This window comes from Sinocyclocheilus anshuiensis, unplaced genomic scaffold (genome assembly GCF_001515605.1).
Source record: "Sinocyclocheilus anshuiensis isolate Anshui unplaced genomic scaffold, SAMN03320099.WGS_v1.1 scaffold1099, whole genome shotgun sequence".
Classification (NCBI taxonomy): domain Eukaryota; kingdom Metazoa; phylum Chordata; class Actinopteri; order Cypriniformes; family Cyprinidae; genus Sinocyclocheilus; species Sinocyclocheilus anshuiensis.
In genome coordinates this window covers 984873-997977 of record NW_015546105.1, presented here as the reverse complement: position 1 = coordinate 997977, position 13105 = coordinate 984873, and the positions used below count along the sequence as shown (strand labels likewise).

General features: G+C 41.5%; 1 protein-coding gene across 1 annotated transcript in view; it reads left to right on the top strand.

The window, feature by feature from the left end:
* The window catches only part of LOC107700618 (transcription factor SOX-6-like), an 88840-nt gene extending 76020 nt beyond the window's left edge, over positions 1-12820 (top strand). Inside the window, exons 11-13 of the mRNA XM_016502350.1 lie at positions 7026-7259; positions 8872-9088; positions 10081-12820. Coding sequence (XP_016357836.1) covers positions 7026-7259; positions 8872-9088; positions 10081-10390 — 761 coding nt within the window. The 3' untranslated portion in view covers positions 10391-12820. The remainder of the gene's footprint in view (positions 1-7025; positions 7260-8871; positions 9089-10080) is intronic.
* Positions 12821-13105: the final 285 nt, after the last annotated feature.

Sequence of the window (13105 nt, the reverse complement as noted above, 5' to 3'; positions counted from 1 at the left end):
GAACGAGGTCAGGTATCACATGATCACATGATCAGATTGACTGGATTCCACAGTTGCTTGGCCAGTGTCAGGGAAAGCTGATGGGGGTAATGCAGTGAGCAGGGCTGTATTTAAAGTTTTCACAGCTAGTTCTTGATGACAATGCTGGCCCTTCTCCAAGACCAGGCTGTGTTGCCACAGCTCATGTTTGATGTGCTGGGTGTGGAGGTGTAAATGATGATAGAACTTACATGACAAGGCGTCAGCTCCTTTTGTCACCCTGTTCATAAACAGAACGCTAATGCATGCCAGTGTTTTTTCTGTGTAATATAATTGTAACAGTTCCCATGGAAATCTACAGCCAATATATGGAGAAATAAAAACATTTTAATGAAAGTTTCATATAATTATGTTATATGTTTTTTTTTTTGTTTTTTTTTTACAATAAGCCTTTAAATCCATGAACAATAGTGAACAATAGATTTTTTTTGTCTTAAAGATGACAATGCTGGCCCTTCTCCAAGACCAGGCTGTGTTGCCACAGCTCATGTTTGATGTGCTGGGTGTGGAGGTGTAAATGATGATAGAACTTACATGACAAGGCGTCAGCTCCTTTTGTCACCCTGTTCATAAACAGAACGCTAATGCATGCCAGTGTTTTTTCTGTGTAATATAATTGTAACAGTTCCCATGGAAATCTACAGCCAATATATGGAGAAATAAAAACATTTTAATGAAAGTTTCATATAATTATGTTATATGTTTTTTTTTTTGTTTTTTTTTTACAATAAGCCTTTAAATCCATGAACAATAGTGAACAATAGATTTTTTTTTTTTTTTTGTCGTAAGATGATCAGCCTCGCATAACTCTGTTTGTTTATGAGCTTTCTAAAGCATAAATAATTTATTTTGGCTGGGTTGAAATCAAATCTGTAAATAGAGGTTTAGAGGTTTTTTCTGGTCTGGCATGATCTGCTCTAACCAAACCAGAGCAGATTCCCGCCAAGAAGCCTGTCCCACCCCTCTTAGATCAGTGAGAAAGCTGGGTCCTCGGATCCTTCAACACAGTGGGAACCTGTCTCCTGTAGGCTCCAGAACAGTCAGGGGCAGGGTTGAGGGCACCCAGCCACCCAAGTGATGCAGAGTTCCTTTAAAGTCCTAAGTGGAGGTGAAGGAACGGAGAACATCCTGTCAGTTTACTCCCAGTACAGACAGGATTAGAAGGCCACAGAGGTTTCTCATCCCAGTAGACAGGCGTCACTGTGAGCTCTCAGAGCCATCCCCATCTCCATCTTCCCGCAAACACATCGAGATGAAGGATGTGAACGGCATTTTATGATGATACGCCCCACATTAAATAGTCTCTTTTACAAGGAGAATGTGTTTACCCGTTGGGAAACATGGAGTGTTTACTTGTGTGTTTTTGTGTTTAGAGCCTTTTTTGATAGACCAAGTCAAACAAATTCCATTCCTCTCCCTGAACATTTGAGGAATGTGAGCACTGTGTATGCGATACCTACGCTTAAAAAAGGCAACTCTTCATCCTGTTTATTTGCAACTAGTCTTTGTTTTATTACGCTACTCTGTTCAGAAGCTTTGGGGCTTCGTCAATATAAGCTAGCTATTTTTTTAATGCACTTTAAATGATTTATCAGCTAAGTAGGAAACTACCATTTGAGAATTACATTTCTTGACACATTAACAGGGCAAACAGACTCATACAGTAATTGCCATGGAGAGCAGAGGAAAATTACTGAGTGGGTCCGTAACGGCTGTGTGCTTCCTTGTACAGAGGTCCTGCCTGCTGAAAAGACACGTTATATTGGAAAAGGCTCAGGGTGTAAAACAGCTCTCTGTCACTGTTGTAACTCGCAGAAAGCTTTAGGTTGCTTGAACTAATATTTGCAAAGCATGCAGCAACCAAATTAACAGCTGCCAAAGTTCTAACGAGAGAGAGGCCGTTGGAAAATAACGGTGGGGTATGGAAATAGATAGAATTTCCTTCATTTCGCAAAAAGCCATGAGCCACATGCATCAGCTCACCGCAAAGTCATTAGGTCTTTATAAGCTCAGATGAAAAACATTAACTAATACCACAAAAGGCTTTAGTATGGCCCCTTTGTTCATTCACATATGGCAGCGTATGAGTTTTGTTTGCCGAAAGGCTCGGGTCGTGCGTGTGTTTAAACTATCTCTGTCAGACGGGGGTCTTAGCAGAACAAAGGATGTGTTGAGAGATTCCAGGGGCAGGAAGTTGAGGTAATATCAGCACACTTTTGAGACAATGCCGGCCAAAATGAACGATGACTATGTGATCTCTGAGCTATGTTAATTCTGTATTATTTATGCATATGGCTAAATTGTGGCAAGGTTATCACTGAATTATTATAGGGTAGCAATCTGAGGTTCACTGCAGTCAAAGCAAAGAAACCAATAGCTCAATCAGACATTTTGTGTGTTAGACGATTTATAGAATAAATATAGAATAGATACGTCATTGTATAAAGGAGTATGATAAACAGCACCATATTATGTCATAATAAGAACACAGAATATACAAGGATCTACACTACTATTCAACGATTTGTGGTCTGTAAGATTTTAATTTGTATTTATTTATTTATTTTAAAAAGATGTCTTGTATGGCCACCAAGGCTGCATTTATTTGATCAAAAATACAGAAAAACAGTAATATTGTGAAATATTATTACAATTTTAAAAACTGTTTTCTATTTTAATGCATTTTAAAATGTAATTTATTCTTGTAATGGCAAAGCAAAGCTTTCAGAAGCCATTACTCCAGTCTTCAGTGTCACATGATCCTTCAGAAATTATTCTAATATGCTAATTTGCTTTTGTGGAAATCAGAAAGTTCAAAATAACAATTTATTTCAAAGAGAAATCTTATGTAACATCATACATGTCTTTACTGTAATCAATTCAGTGTGTCCTTGCTGAATAAATGTAATTAAATAAATATTACTGACAACAACTTTTTGAATGGTTGTGAATATGGAAGCCCATTACTGCCAAAGACTAAAAAATACAACTTAAAAACTTTTAGTAAAAAAATAAATAAAAAATAGGCCTAAGAAAAAAGACATATTGTTACATATAAAGTCATATAACATAACATATGGCAAGCAAATAAACTACCAATTTTGAGACATAAACTTACAATTGCAAGAATGAATATTACCTTTTTTTTATTTTATTTCTTTTTCTGAGACAGAAATCCATAGATCAAAACATACAGTTTTATCACACTCATGTATGTGTGTCTTGTGTCTGTCTGTGTTTTCCCAGCATTTCCATTGCCAGTTCTTTATGCAGTTTTACTGTCTCTAAAGTCTGCATGTCAGCCCAGGACTCCTTTCTTCGGCAGTCTCTAAAATGGTGTAGTGCGAAAAGGAATTTAGCATGGCCCTCTTCAAGACCTTACAACATCCAGGGCAAGATGCATGAGAAACAATAGCTTAAAGAAACATGAGCTAACAAGTTGCGCTTTTGTCGGTTTACACTCTCTCACACACAGAGCAGAATTCCAAATATCCAGCTGGGTGCAACTCAACAATTGGCACATTAAAGTGGGGGGCTTCAATCACATGTAAGTTGTAATGGCTTAATTAGCAGAATATGAGTGCTGACATGAATGGTAGAGCAGAGCATTGTGTCATATCTGTCTGTGCGCATTAGGAGAGACTCCCATTGTCAGCACTGAATACCTTTGCAGAAAGGCGTCTCTTTCTTTATTGGATCGTCCGCAGAGGGCCTGGCAGGTTTGCGTGATCGTTGCTTGTTTCTCCAAGCGGATTCTTGAGTGACAGTCTGTGTGTGCCCTCAGAACAAAAGGCTAGCTGCACCGAGAGCCTGAGAGGCTCAGCCTTTTGGCTCCGTTCCGCGTACCGTCGTGTCTGGGCCTGCTGCAGGCAGGTGTGCAGGGCCGCGGGGCCCCTTTCGCTCGTACACTTCCACGCAAGCTCTCTCTCTCTTTCTCTGTAATACAGTCCCCCTCCACTCTCCCTCCTGTTCACCGGGAGAGACAAATTAAATAGAGATTCTTGTATCACTCTGTCATGTTGGGCACTGGGTCTCATAAATCACAATAAAGTCGATTAGAAGCCTCCTGCCGTCTCGCCCGCCCACCCTCACGCACCTCAGGGGGTCTCCCGTGGCATCCTGAAACATCTGCATTTATTTACACAATAACACACCTAACTAGGTGCTTCCTAAAAGAGCTGCACGGGGAGGGGGGGGGACGTCAATTAATACTAATTTGTAAATGTCAGAAGCATGTAAGCTTTCTTATTAAACAACAACAAGCAAGAAAAAAAAGCAGAGGGTTGTAAATTGGTTGTTGTAGATGCGGGGTGACGTCGCACGAGCCTACCTCGCTGGCAACTCTTTGGCTGCTTTTGATTAAGGCACATCATGACTGCAATGGGTGGGGGGGGCACGGACCACGGACCACCCGTGTCTGCGAGCAAGGCTCTGTGCCAGGGGCCGCCGCTCGTCTCGTCCCGCAGAGCACCGGCACTCTGTAAGTCGGCTCTCATTCCTGCGATCCGCTCAAATGACTGAGAGTGCTGAATCTGTCTGCTGACGCACTACAGCAACAATAGGGCATGAGCTGATTAATACAACCAACCCTAGTTGCTCTCGCCCTCTCTCAGTGAAACAGAGAATTGAATCCGATCTGCAATTTAAAAGTCCAGCTGCTGGGTTCCTGCATATAAGCTGCTCACCTCTGCCTATATCTGCATGCATGCCAGTATATAAATTGCTGAATCAGTGTCAGTGGTAAAGTAATGGCACGGGGCGAATCGTAAATTAGAGCCGGCCATGCCCCTCCCCCTGAACAGACAGTGGCGGTCGTGTCTGGGTGAGGTAGCCGAGCGAGTGAGCTGGGGTTGGCAAGGTAATGAATGCCTTCATCTGGCCCCGGCAGTCAGCAGATTGCCCAGCGTTGATGGATACTGTCAGCCCTACGCCACACTACATTTCATTGCACAATAAACATGGCTGTCAAAGCCAAACAAAGTGAAATCAATTTATCTTGCACGGTGAGCGCGTGCTAAATGAAATTAATGTACTGTGCGGGGAACGCCGTCACCATATAATCCCGACGGAAGGGGCAGGGAGTGGGCTGGAACGAGACGGCTGCTTGTAGTGTGTTTGGTGGTACAAAGTTGTGGAGAGGAAAGAGCAGAGAGACCCTGACTGATGCTCCATGACTGTGTGGAGCTGGGCAGCCAGATAAACAGCAGCCCTTTCTGGATTATTATGATTGTTAAACATGACGTGTAAATGGATCTTTTGGGCCCTGTGCAAAGCCGTTCTGCCCAGCAGGGCCTGGAGGATAGAGCCTCCTGCTGGCTGCCTGAAACTTAGACTCTGCCTCTTTCTCTCTCCGGGCCCCAGTGTGGCACGAGTGTGTGTGTGTGTGTGTATGCATAGAGAAGGTAGCTCTTCGACATTGCCTATTTTCCTGCTCCTCCTCCTTTGAGCAACGCTCTGCCCTCGGAATAGTCTCGGTATCCCGGTGCTTTAATAGCGGTGTAGTGCCAAGATCCATTACTAAGCTGGAGTTTTTATTTTGTTTATCAACACCAGTGATAATAGAAATCAAAAGCAGGTACAGTGTGCCAAGACTTTAAGTTTCAGGGTCCTAATGAATACACATCACATGTGGATGATGAAATATTCACGACTGATTCCAAGCCTTCTTATCCAGTTTTTGGATCATTAAAGATGTATCGGAGCATATGGGAAGGCTTTTTTTGTTTGTTTGTTTTATTTTTCAAGCCTTGTTTATCAACATGTTTTTGTTTGTTGAAATATTCATACAGCTTTTATTTAATTCTTTCACATCTTACATATAAAAGGAAGCAAATGTGCATGCAAACAGAATCATTTTTACTCTGCTGTAAAGTTAAATACAGAAACTGGGGGACACACATGCTGATTGTGAATGGCCTGATTGAGGAGTTACAATCCTTCAAGTCTGTTTGCTCTGTATCGCACTCACATAGTGCAATACATGTACAGACATACATTGGGGGAAGTCGTGGCCTAATGGTTAGAGAGTCGGACTCGTAACCCAAAGGTGGGGGGAGTGAATGTACAGCGCTCTCTCCCACCTTCAATACCACGACTGAGGTGCCCTTGAGCAAGGCACCGAACCCCCAACTGCTCCCTGGGCGCTGCAGCAAAAAATGGCTGCCCACTGTTCCGGGTGTGTGTTCACAGTGTGTGTGTGTGTTCACTGCTGTGTGTGTCACCATACTTGGCAACATGTCACACGTCACGTCACACCAGGCCACATTCACTAACTCTGCATACGAATAAGTGTGTAAAACCTCTGATCATTTTAATAGAAAAAACAATTTTTTATGTACTTTATATCAGTTTTTTTATTTTACTTTACTATACTTTACTGTACTACACTGTACTGTACTGTACACTATACTTTACTGTACCTTTCAGGTACCATCTTATGTTTATCCACTAGGTCTGCCCTTTGTCAGACTCTGTATGCACATTGAAAGTAATCACATGGAGATATATGTTTTGTCAGGACATTGGCAGTGATCCTCTCTTCTAATTTTACCTCTCTTACACAAACACCCTTATGCCATATTTGTTATTAAGAGCATTACCGTTATTACTCATAGCAGGAGAAACATTACGACAGTCATCCAGAAATGTACGGCTGTTCGAATGTATGAACGTTGTGACCCAGACAAAATATTTAAAAGGCATTATAGCCAGGGTCCTCCTCGTCTGATTTCAGCTAGTTTTCACTCATCAGTAGTTCCTCGACCCACAATGCTGTCTTGTTCTACACTGCAAAACATGGGCTTGTCCCATCCAATTCTGGGATGGGCAGCCTGGAGTATAAGGTACAGTTGCAGGCCTCTCGGGATCTCCAAACACAGCTTCTCTGGTTCAGCTCCATTCACTCTGATGTGCTGATGGATGCACTGCACTACAAAGTTGATTAACGGTCTGCACTCGCTCTCTCCTTCTTGCTCTGGTGTTCCTAGGGTGTAAGGAACTGAATGGCTCTGCAGATAAACCACATCAGTATTATTGTTGGCCAACAGGAGGCGCCAGTACTGCTGATGCACGGGTCTACAGGGAACCCCGGGGAAGGAACAGCAACGAACCTCACATCAAACGGCCCATGAACGCCTTCATGGTCTGGGCCAAAGATGAGCGCCGCAAAATCCTTCAGGCCTTCCCAGACATGCACAACTCCAACATCAGCAAAATATTGGGTAAGTCACAGCCCCCAAATCAGTCACGACCAGCAGCCATGGCCGTCTGTGTTAGCCTTTCCGTTTACAATTAAGCCATGCTCCATAACAATAAACTGAACTGGTATCCTGGGAACTATTGTAGAGTGCTTCAGAAACTGTTGAAAATGTCTTTGCTTGTTTTGGATCACGCTAACCCAATAGTCTTTCTTAACACAGCCGTTTAAACAGTCATTTTACTTATTGAAATTACTTTACTTGCTTTCGAAGTAACTATTCAAGGAATGATAGGCTAAGTTTCTATCCAAGTTCTGAAATAACTATTAGCAAAAAAAAGAAAAGAAAAAAAGTGGAATATTGCAAAAACAATTGTGAAATAAGCAGACTCAAGGCAGAGTCACATGACTTTTGGTGATGTGCATTTAGAAATGAATTAAATTAGTTTCCATTGTAGTTTAAGCACGTCATCTGATAAAATAATGTACCAAGTGAGCATACTTTGTATTTACAAATTCCATACAAGTGAAATGCTAAAAAAACACACACACACAGATTAGAACATGGTTAATGGAATTTTGTTAATGGGATTTACAAACCCCCCCCCCCCATAAAAAAATATTTGAATAATATATCCTTATGAAGACACTGATAATATCAGCATGAATTAGGACAGCAGAAACACTGAACCTCTGTTAAGGTAAATGGAGGGTCTATTTTTGCCAAACTGAAACAGCCCACTGTTCTGAACCAAAACCAAAACTTACAAGGCTAAAATGTAGCTGAATTGGACCTTTAAGAAAGGCTGAGTGTTATGTTGATTGACTAGATATTTCAGCTGTAGTACACCGGACCTTGAATTGCACAAAATATGCAAATTAATATCGCCACGCCAGCTTTTCCACTCTTAACAATCAATAGACAAGCATTGCATAGCTACTAAGCAAAACATATGTTGTGAATAAGATGTTCTGGCTATTACCACACCTGCCTAATCTTCTTTTGCAAGTAATTCCACACAATTCAATGCATCTCAAACAGATGAGCGCGGTTAAACTTGATGGCTAGATGCCTGCAGGAGCAGCTCAATTAGATGGATTTAGTGGCTGTCACGTGGGCAGTGTTTGTCATGAAAAATGACAGGGCTAAATGGGTCTTGTCCCCCAGTCCAGAGAGTCAATAGATCACAGCAACTAAAAGAGCCGTCAGCCCAGACATTCTGAAGGCTGGAGATATTTACTAGCCTGTTGTTTTCACTAATGCAGAAACGGTAACAGTAATGCTGTTACCCTCCATTCACAAAAGCAGTGCTTGCCTCAGAATAATGCAGTTATTCTCAAAGCTCATTTTGTCTGTAAATGTAAAAATAAATTCAGATATAATTATTTACTTTATTAGTTTTATTAAAATTTATTGAATCATAAATATGTTTTTATAATAAATTACAATTTTGTTATAAAATATAATTAGAAGTCATTCTTTCTCCATGAAAAAAACATTGTTTATTCATTTTATTAAATTGTATTTAATTAAAAAAAAAGTAAAAAACAAAATAAAATATCATTAGAAGTCAGAAGTCAAAAAAAATAAATAAATCTGCAATAATCATTTCTCACTCCTAACCTGTGGTCAACAGGATCTCGCTGGAAGTCCATGACAAACCAGGAGAAACAACCATATTATGAGGAGCAGGCACGGCTCAGCAAGATCCACCTGGAGAAGTATCCCAACTACAAGTACAAGCCCCGGCCCAAGCGCACCTGCATCATCGATGGCAAGAAGCTGCGCATCGGCGAGTACAAGCAGATGATGAGGTCGAGGAGGCAGGAGATGAGGCAGTTCTTCACTGTGGGGTAGGCACACGGTGGAACAAACGCAATGAACAATAGCAGGCGACCGTCCAAGATGCCCTGCCCTCTCTTAAACCCCTATACGCTGTTAATAAAGCCAGCTTAGAGCTCTCACAATAGGCAGGTAATGACTCCATACCATGTGCCAACTCCTGGTGTAAAGCCAGTGACCCTTTAATCAAGTTGATTGGAGTAATTCAACCACTTAGCTCATTTGTCACATTATATGGCCCTCGCACTTAATATTAATATATGCTTTGAAGCAATATGGGCGCAGCCTTTTGTTGCCTAAACACTCCCTTTGTGATTATATGCTGTGGTAAATTTATTTTTTCTCAAAGGAGGGGAAATGCACTATATGGCCCTGGGTTGAATCCCATTGACAAAATAGTATTTTCTTTCAGCTGCCTGAAAGTAGTGGTTTATCACATTTAGACGGTAACAGAGGGCAGCGGGACTCACATAGCCATTATTTTAGGATATTAGAGTCGAGTATGAATGTAGAGAGGGCTGCAGGGCAGATGTTTGGAGCTCAACTCTATAATTTACTGCATGTGGTGAGTGGAGAAAATGCCGGCTCCAGGTGTTTCCACTTCAACAGCAAGAAATACGAGCGCTGGAGTATCAATCAGCCTGTTAAAGATCAGGAGACTGTCTCTCTATCAACCAATTGGCTTTGTCACCCTGAAAGGAATGAGTGTCATTTTCACAATCGTTCCCAAATCGTTGTCGCTGATTGGGAATCATTTTTACAGGACTACTGGCTGGGCACGTTCCATTCAAGCCAGCGTTTAAAACTCCACAGGCTTTATGCTTTCAACCAGCGTTTTGTGTGCTTCTGTACATTCTTTCCATTCTCGAATTCCCAGAGACCGTAATTGTTTTCCTTGTGAAGCTTTAAACTTGTCATCCGTCTCTTAAAAGCTCTTATGCTTTTCTGAGCATACTGGCACTTCATAAGCGTAAATGTGTCTGTTTCTTCACTTCTGTATCAGGCAGCAGCCACAGACGCAGATCCCCATCACCACCAGCGCAGGTGTCGTCTACCCCGGTGCCATAACCATGGCGACCACTACGCCCTCCCCTCACATGACGTCAGACTGCTCAAGTGCCTCGGCCAGCCCCGAGCCCACCATCCCCGTCATCCAGAGCACCTTCAACATGAAGATGGAACCGGGCACCATGGTGTCTAACGCCCCCGTGAACGGAGAGGATGAGATGGACATGTACGAGGACTTTGAGGACGAGCCCAAATCGGACTACAGCAGTGAGAATGACACACAGGAGCCGGTCAGTGCCAACTGAGGTGAAAACAGCCGGCGAAGAATATCCTTTTATTAGAAGGAAGACTGAAGAAGACGAAAAAGAGGACAAAAAAAAAAAGAAATCAAAAATCTTGTTTCTGATGATATACATTTTGGGAGCCAGCATGCAGATGTGGCTCCTGCAGATTTAACAGCTATTGGTCTTAACTGTTTCTCCAAGTGTGAAACAATTTGATTGTGTTTTATTTTGGCTTTTTTTTTTATTATTTTATTGAAATTTTTTTCTTGTGTTTTGATCATGGACAATTTAGGGTATTTCCTACGACATTTTTGAATAATAGGACTTGACAATTGAAACATTCTTGAAACAGTCTTACTTAAATTCAAATGGATTTACACGTATTTTTTTTTCTTTTGAAGCGTACATTACTGTTTTCGATGGGGTTCTATATCTCACTCAGGTATGCTGTACCAGCCAACAGCTTGTGAATGTTTTTAATCAGAACTATTTAAAATGAAAAAGACGACGCTTCATTTGACATTTCATAATACGATAAAACTGAAGAAATCCGTACATTTGCTGAATGAACCATAGAGGGAAAGCCTAAAACTCCCCATTATTATTGTTCTTGTTATTATTATTACTATTATTACTACTACAAGTCCAGATGTGCCAAACATATCATAAGCTTCCTGCTCTTAAATCTTAAATTTGAAAGTCTTAAGGGAGAGACTGCTTGAGTCTTAGACAATCCTTGCAATCTTATCTACAAAGCCCACTTTTTTTCCTCCTCTCCCTCTTTTTTTGTCCTCTCCATTGACTACCATGTCCAAATGCTCAGGAACTAAGAATGCCATAGTTCTCCAGGAGGTTCAATGCAGTGATCGCCCGACCACCGCCCTCGTCTTCTCTCAGTCGTCTAGTTCAGTCTTACCCGCTCAGTTCTTAATCACAGTGATTGTAATCAGGCCAGAATGCCAAGGGGCCAAATGGCATCCAATCTGCAGAATTGGACAGGCAGTGAAAGGCAGCTTTGGTGTATTACAATCACAAATTGCTGTTGTACAATATGTACGCACACATTCTGCTAAATCTTTAGCCCGTTTTCCAGGGCAGCAAGTTTAAAGTTTTTTATTTACACTTAAGTCTTGTAGACATTGTAATCTTAACTGACAGAAATAGTCTTAAAGCAGAGCGTATGTCCTTTGGGCTTCTGCAGTGTGTTCATCATTATGTCTTAAGAGAAAGTCCAGTTTATCAGGATGATTTGGCCAGTTATGCAGAGGGTTAAGGAGAAAATGAACTAAACGAATAATGGCACTTATTTTCCAAATTTTCAAAGGGTACGTGGATTTGAGATACTTTAATTGTATTTATTTAAAGATATGTTCAGAAACATACATTTGAAAATGCAATTTAAATCATTTAATTGGATTAAATCTTTTTTGAGCACTTGAAAAAAAAAAAAGACAATTCAAATAGACAGTCCTGCGTTCTACTAAATTATCTGCTCGTTCCGGCAGCAGAATAGATCTCAGGTTGTTTCCATGTGGAAGGACAGCCAAGAAGCAGCCAGCGGTCAGGGCCTCTTGTTTTAGGCTTTGGCCCTACTGAAAGCTCCTACAGGGTGCGAGTGCCATTCACCTCCACTCACCTGACCTCTGCCCAGCGCACACCCTGCCTCAAGGGGCTGCCATCTGGCTCCCGGCATCGGCCCGTGCCCAGGAGAAAGGTAGCGAACAATGGAGACGAGGCCCATGTGGTTTATTGTGCTCTCCCTCCATCAAAGCGCTCGCGAAAGGCCGCGCGGCCAGAAGCAGCCACGAGATGCTAGCGAGCAGATGGAACAAGTAGATCAAGCTGTGGGGGATTATTAAAATGACTGACGAGTCGGTATCATCTGAAATACGGCATTATTAATGCATGAGTCCCGCTATTTTGCCTTTGCCCTTGAACCTGTCTGTTTCATCAGTAACCCAGAGATTAGAATAGACAGGAAATGTCACAGCGAGGCTGCTGGTCACTGCATTACCTCCAAAGGTCTAAAAGGTACCGATGGCTATTTAGCGCTTACTTCTCCCAGCAGTTGAAGCATTGACTTTTCTCCTCAGCGCCCCTCTTTGAAAAGCATTTACTTAATTCGTAGAAGTTTTGAGCACTTCTTAAGAAGCTTGTATTTGTACCTTTTATTTTGTTGGTTTTTGTTTAAGTTTGTTGTGATTTTTACATAAGGTACAATACTTGGCTGGGTGTCCCTTGACATCCGCGTTCATTTTTTTTTTCTTCCCTTCTTACAAGCCAACGTTTATTGTTTAAAGCTGTTATATCTGTTTGCTGGTGGATTGGTTGATTTGTGCGTGATTTGTACGTATTTCCTTGACCATGCCAAGCCAGTTCTGTAGGCTGGTAGCAGACAAAAGGACTGTTGTTGGGACTGAAACTTGATTGCGCTTGTATAGATTAAAAAAAGAAAAGAAAAGAAAAGAAAGAGACTATTTCAATCTCACACGGAGACAATGATTCAAAAGTGTTACAAGCACTGGATATAAATGGTGTTTTTTATCAATTCTGACTAATGTGAAGCCACTGTGCGAGGAAGAAAAAAAAAGAAAGAAAAAAAGCTACACGAACAAGTCACCTGTTTGGACTCATGTGAGCACGCCTCACAGTTGCCAGATTTGAATCTCTTGACATATTTTGTTTATTTATGCAAAGACGCGTGATGAATGAACACTTTGTTTAAGCTCCAGTGCT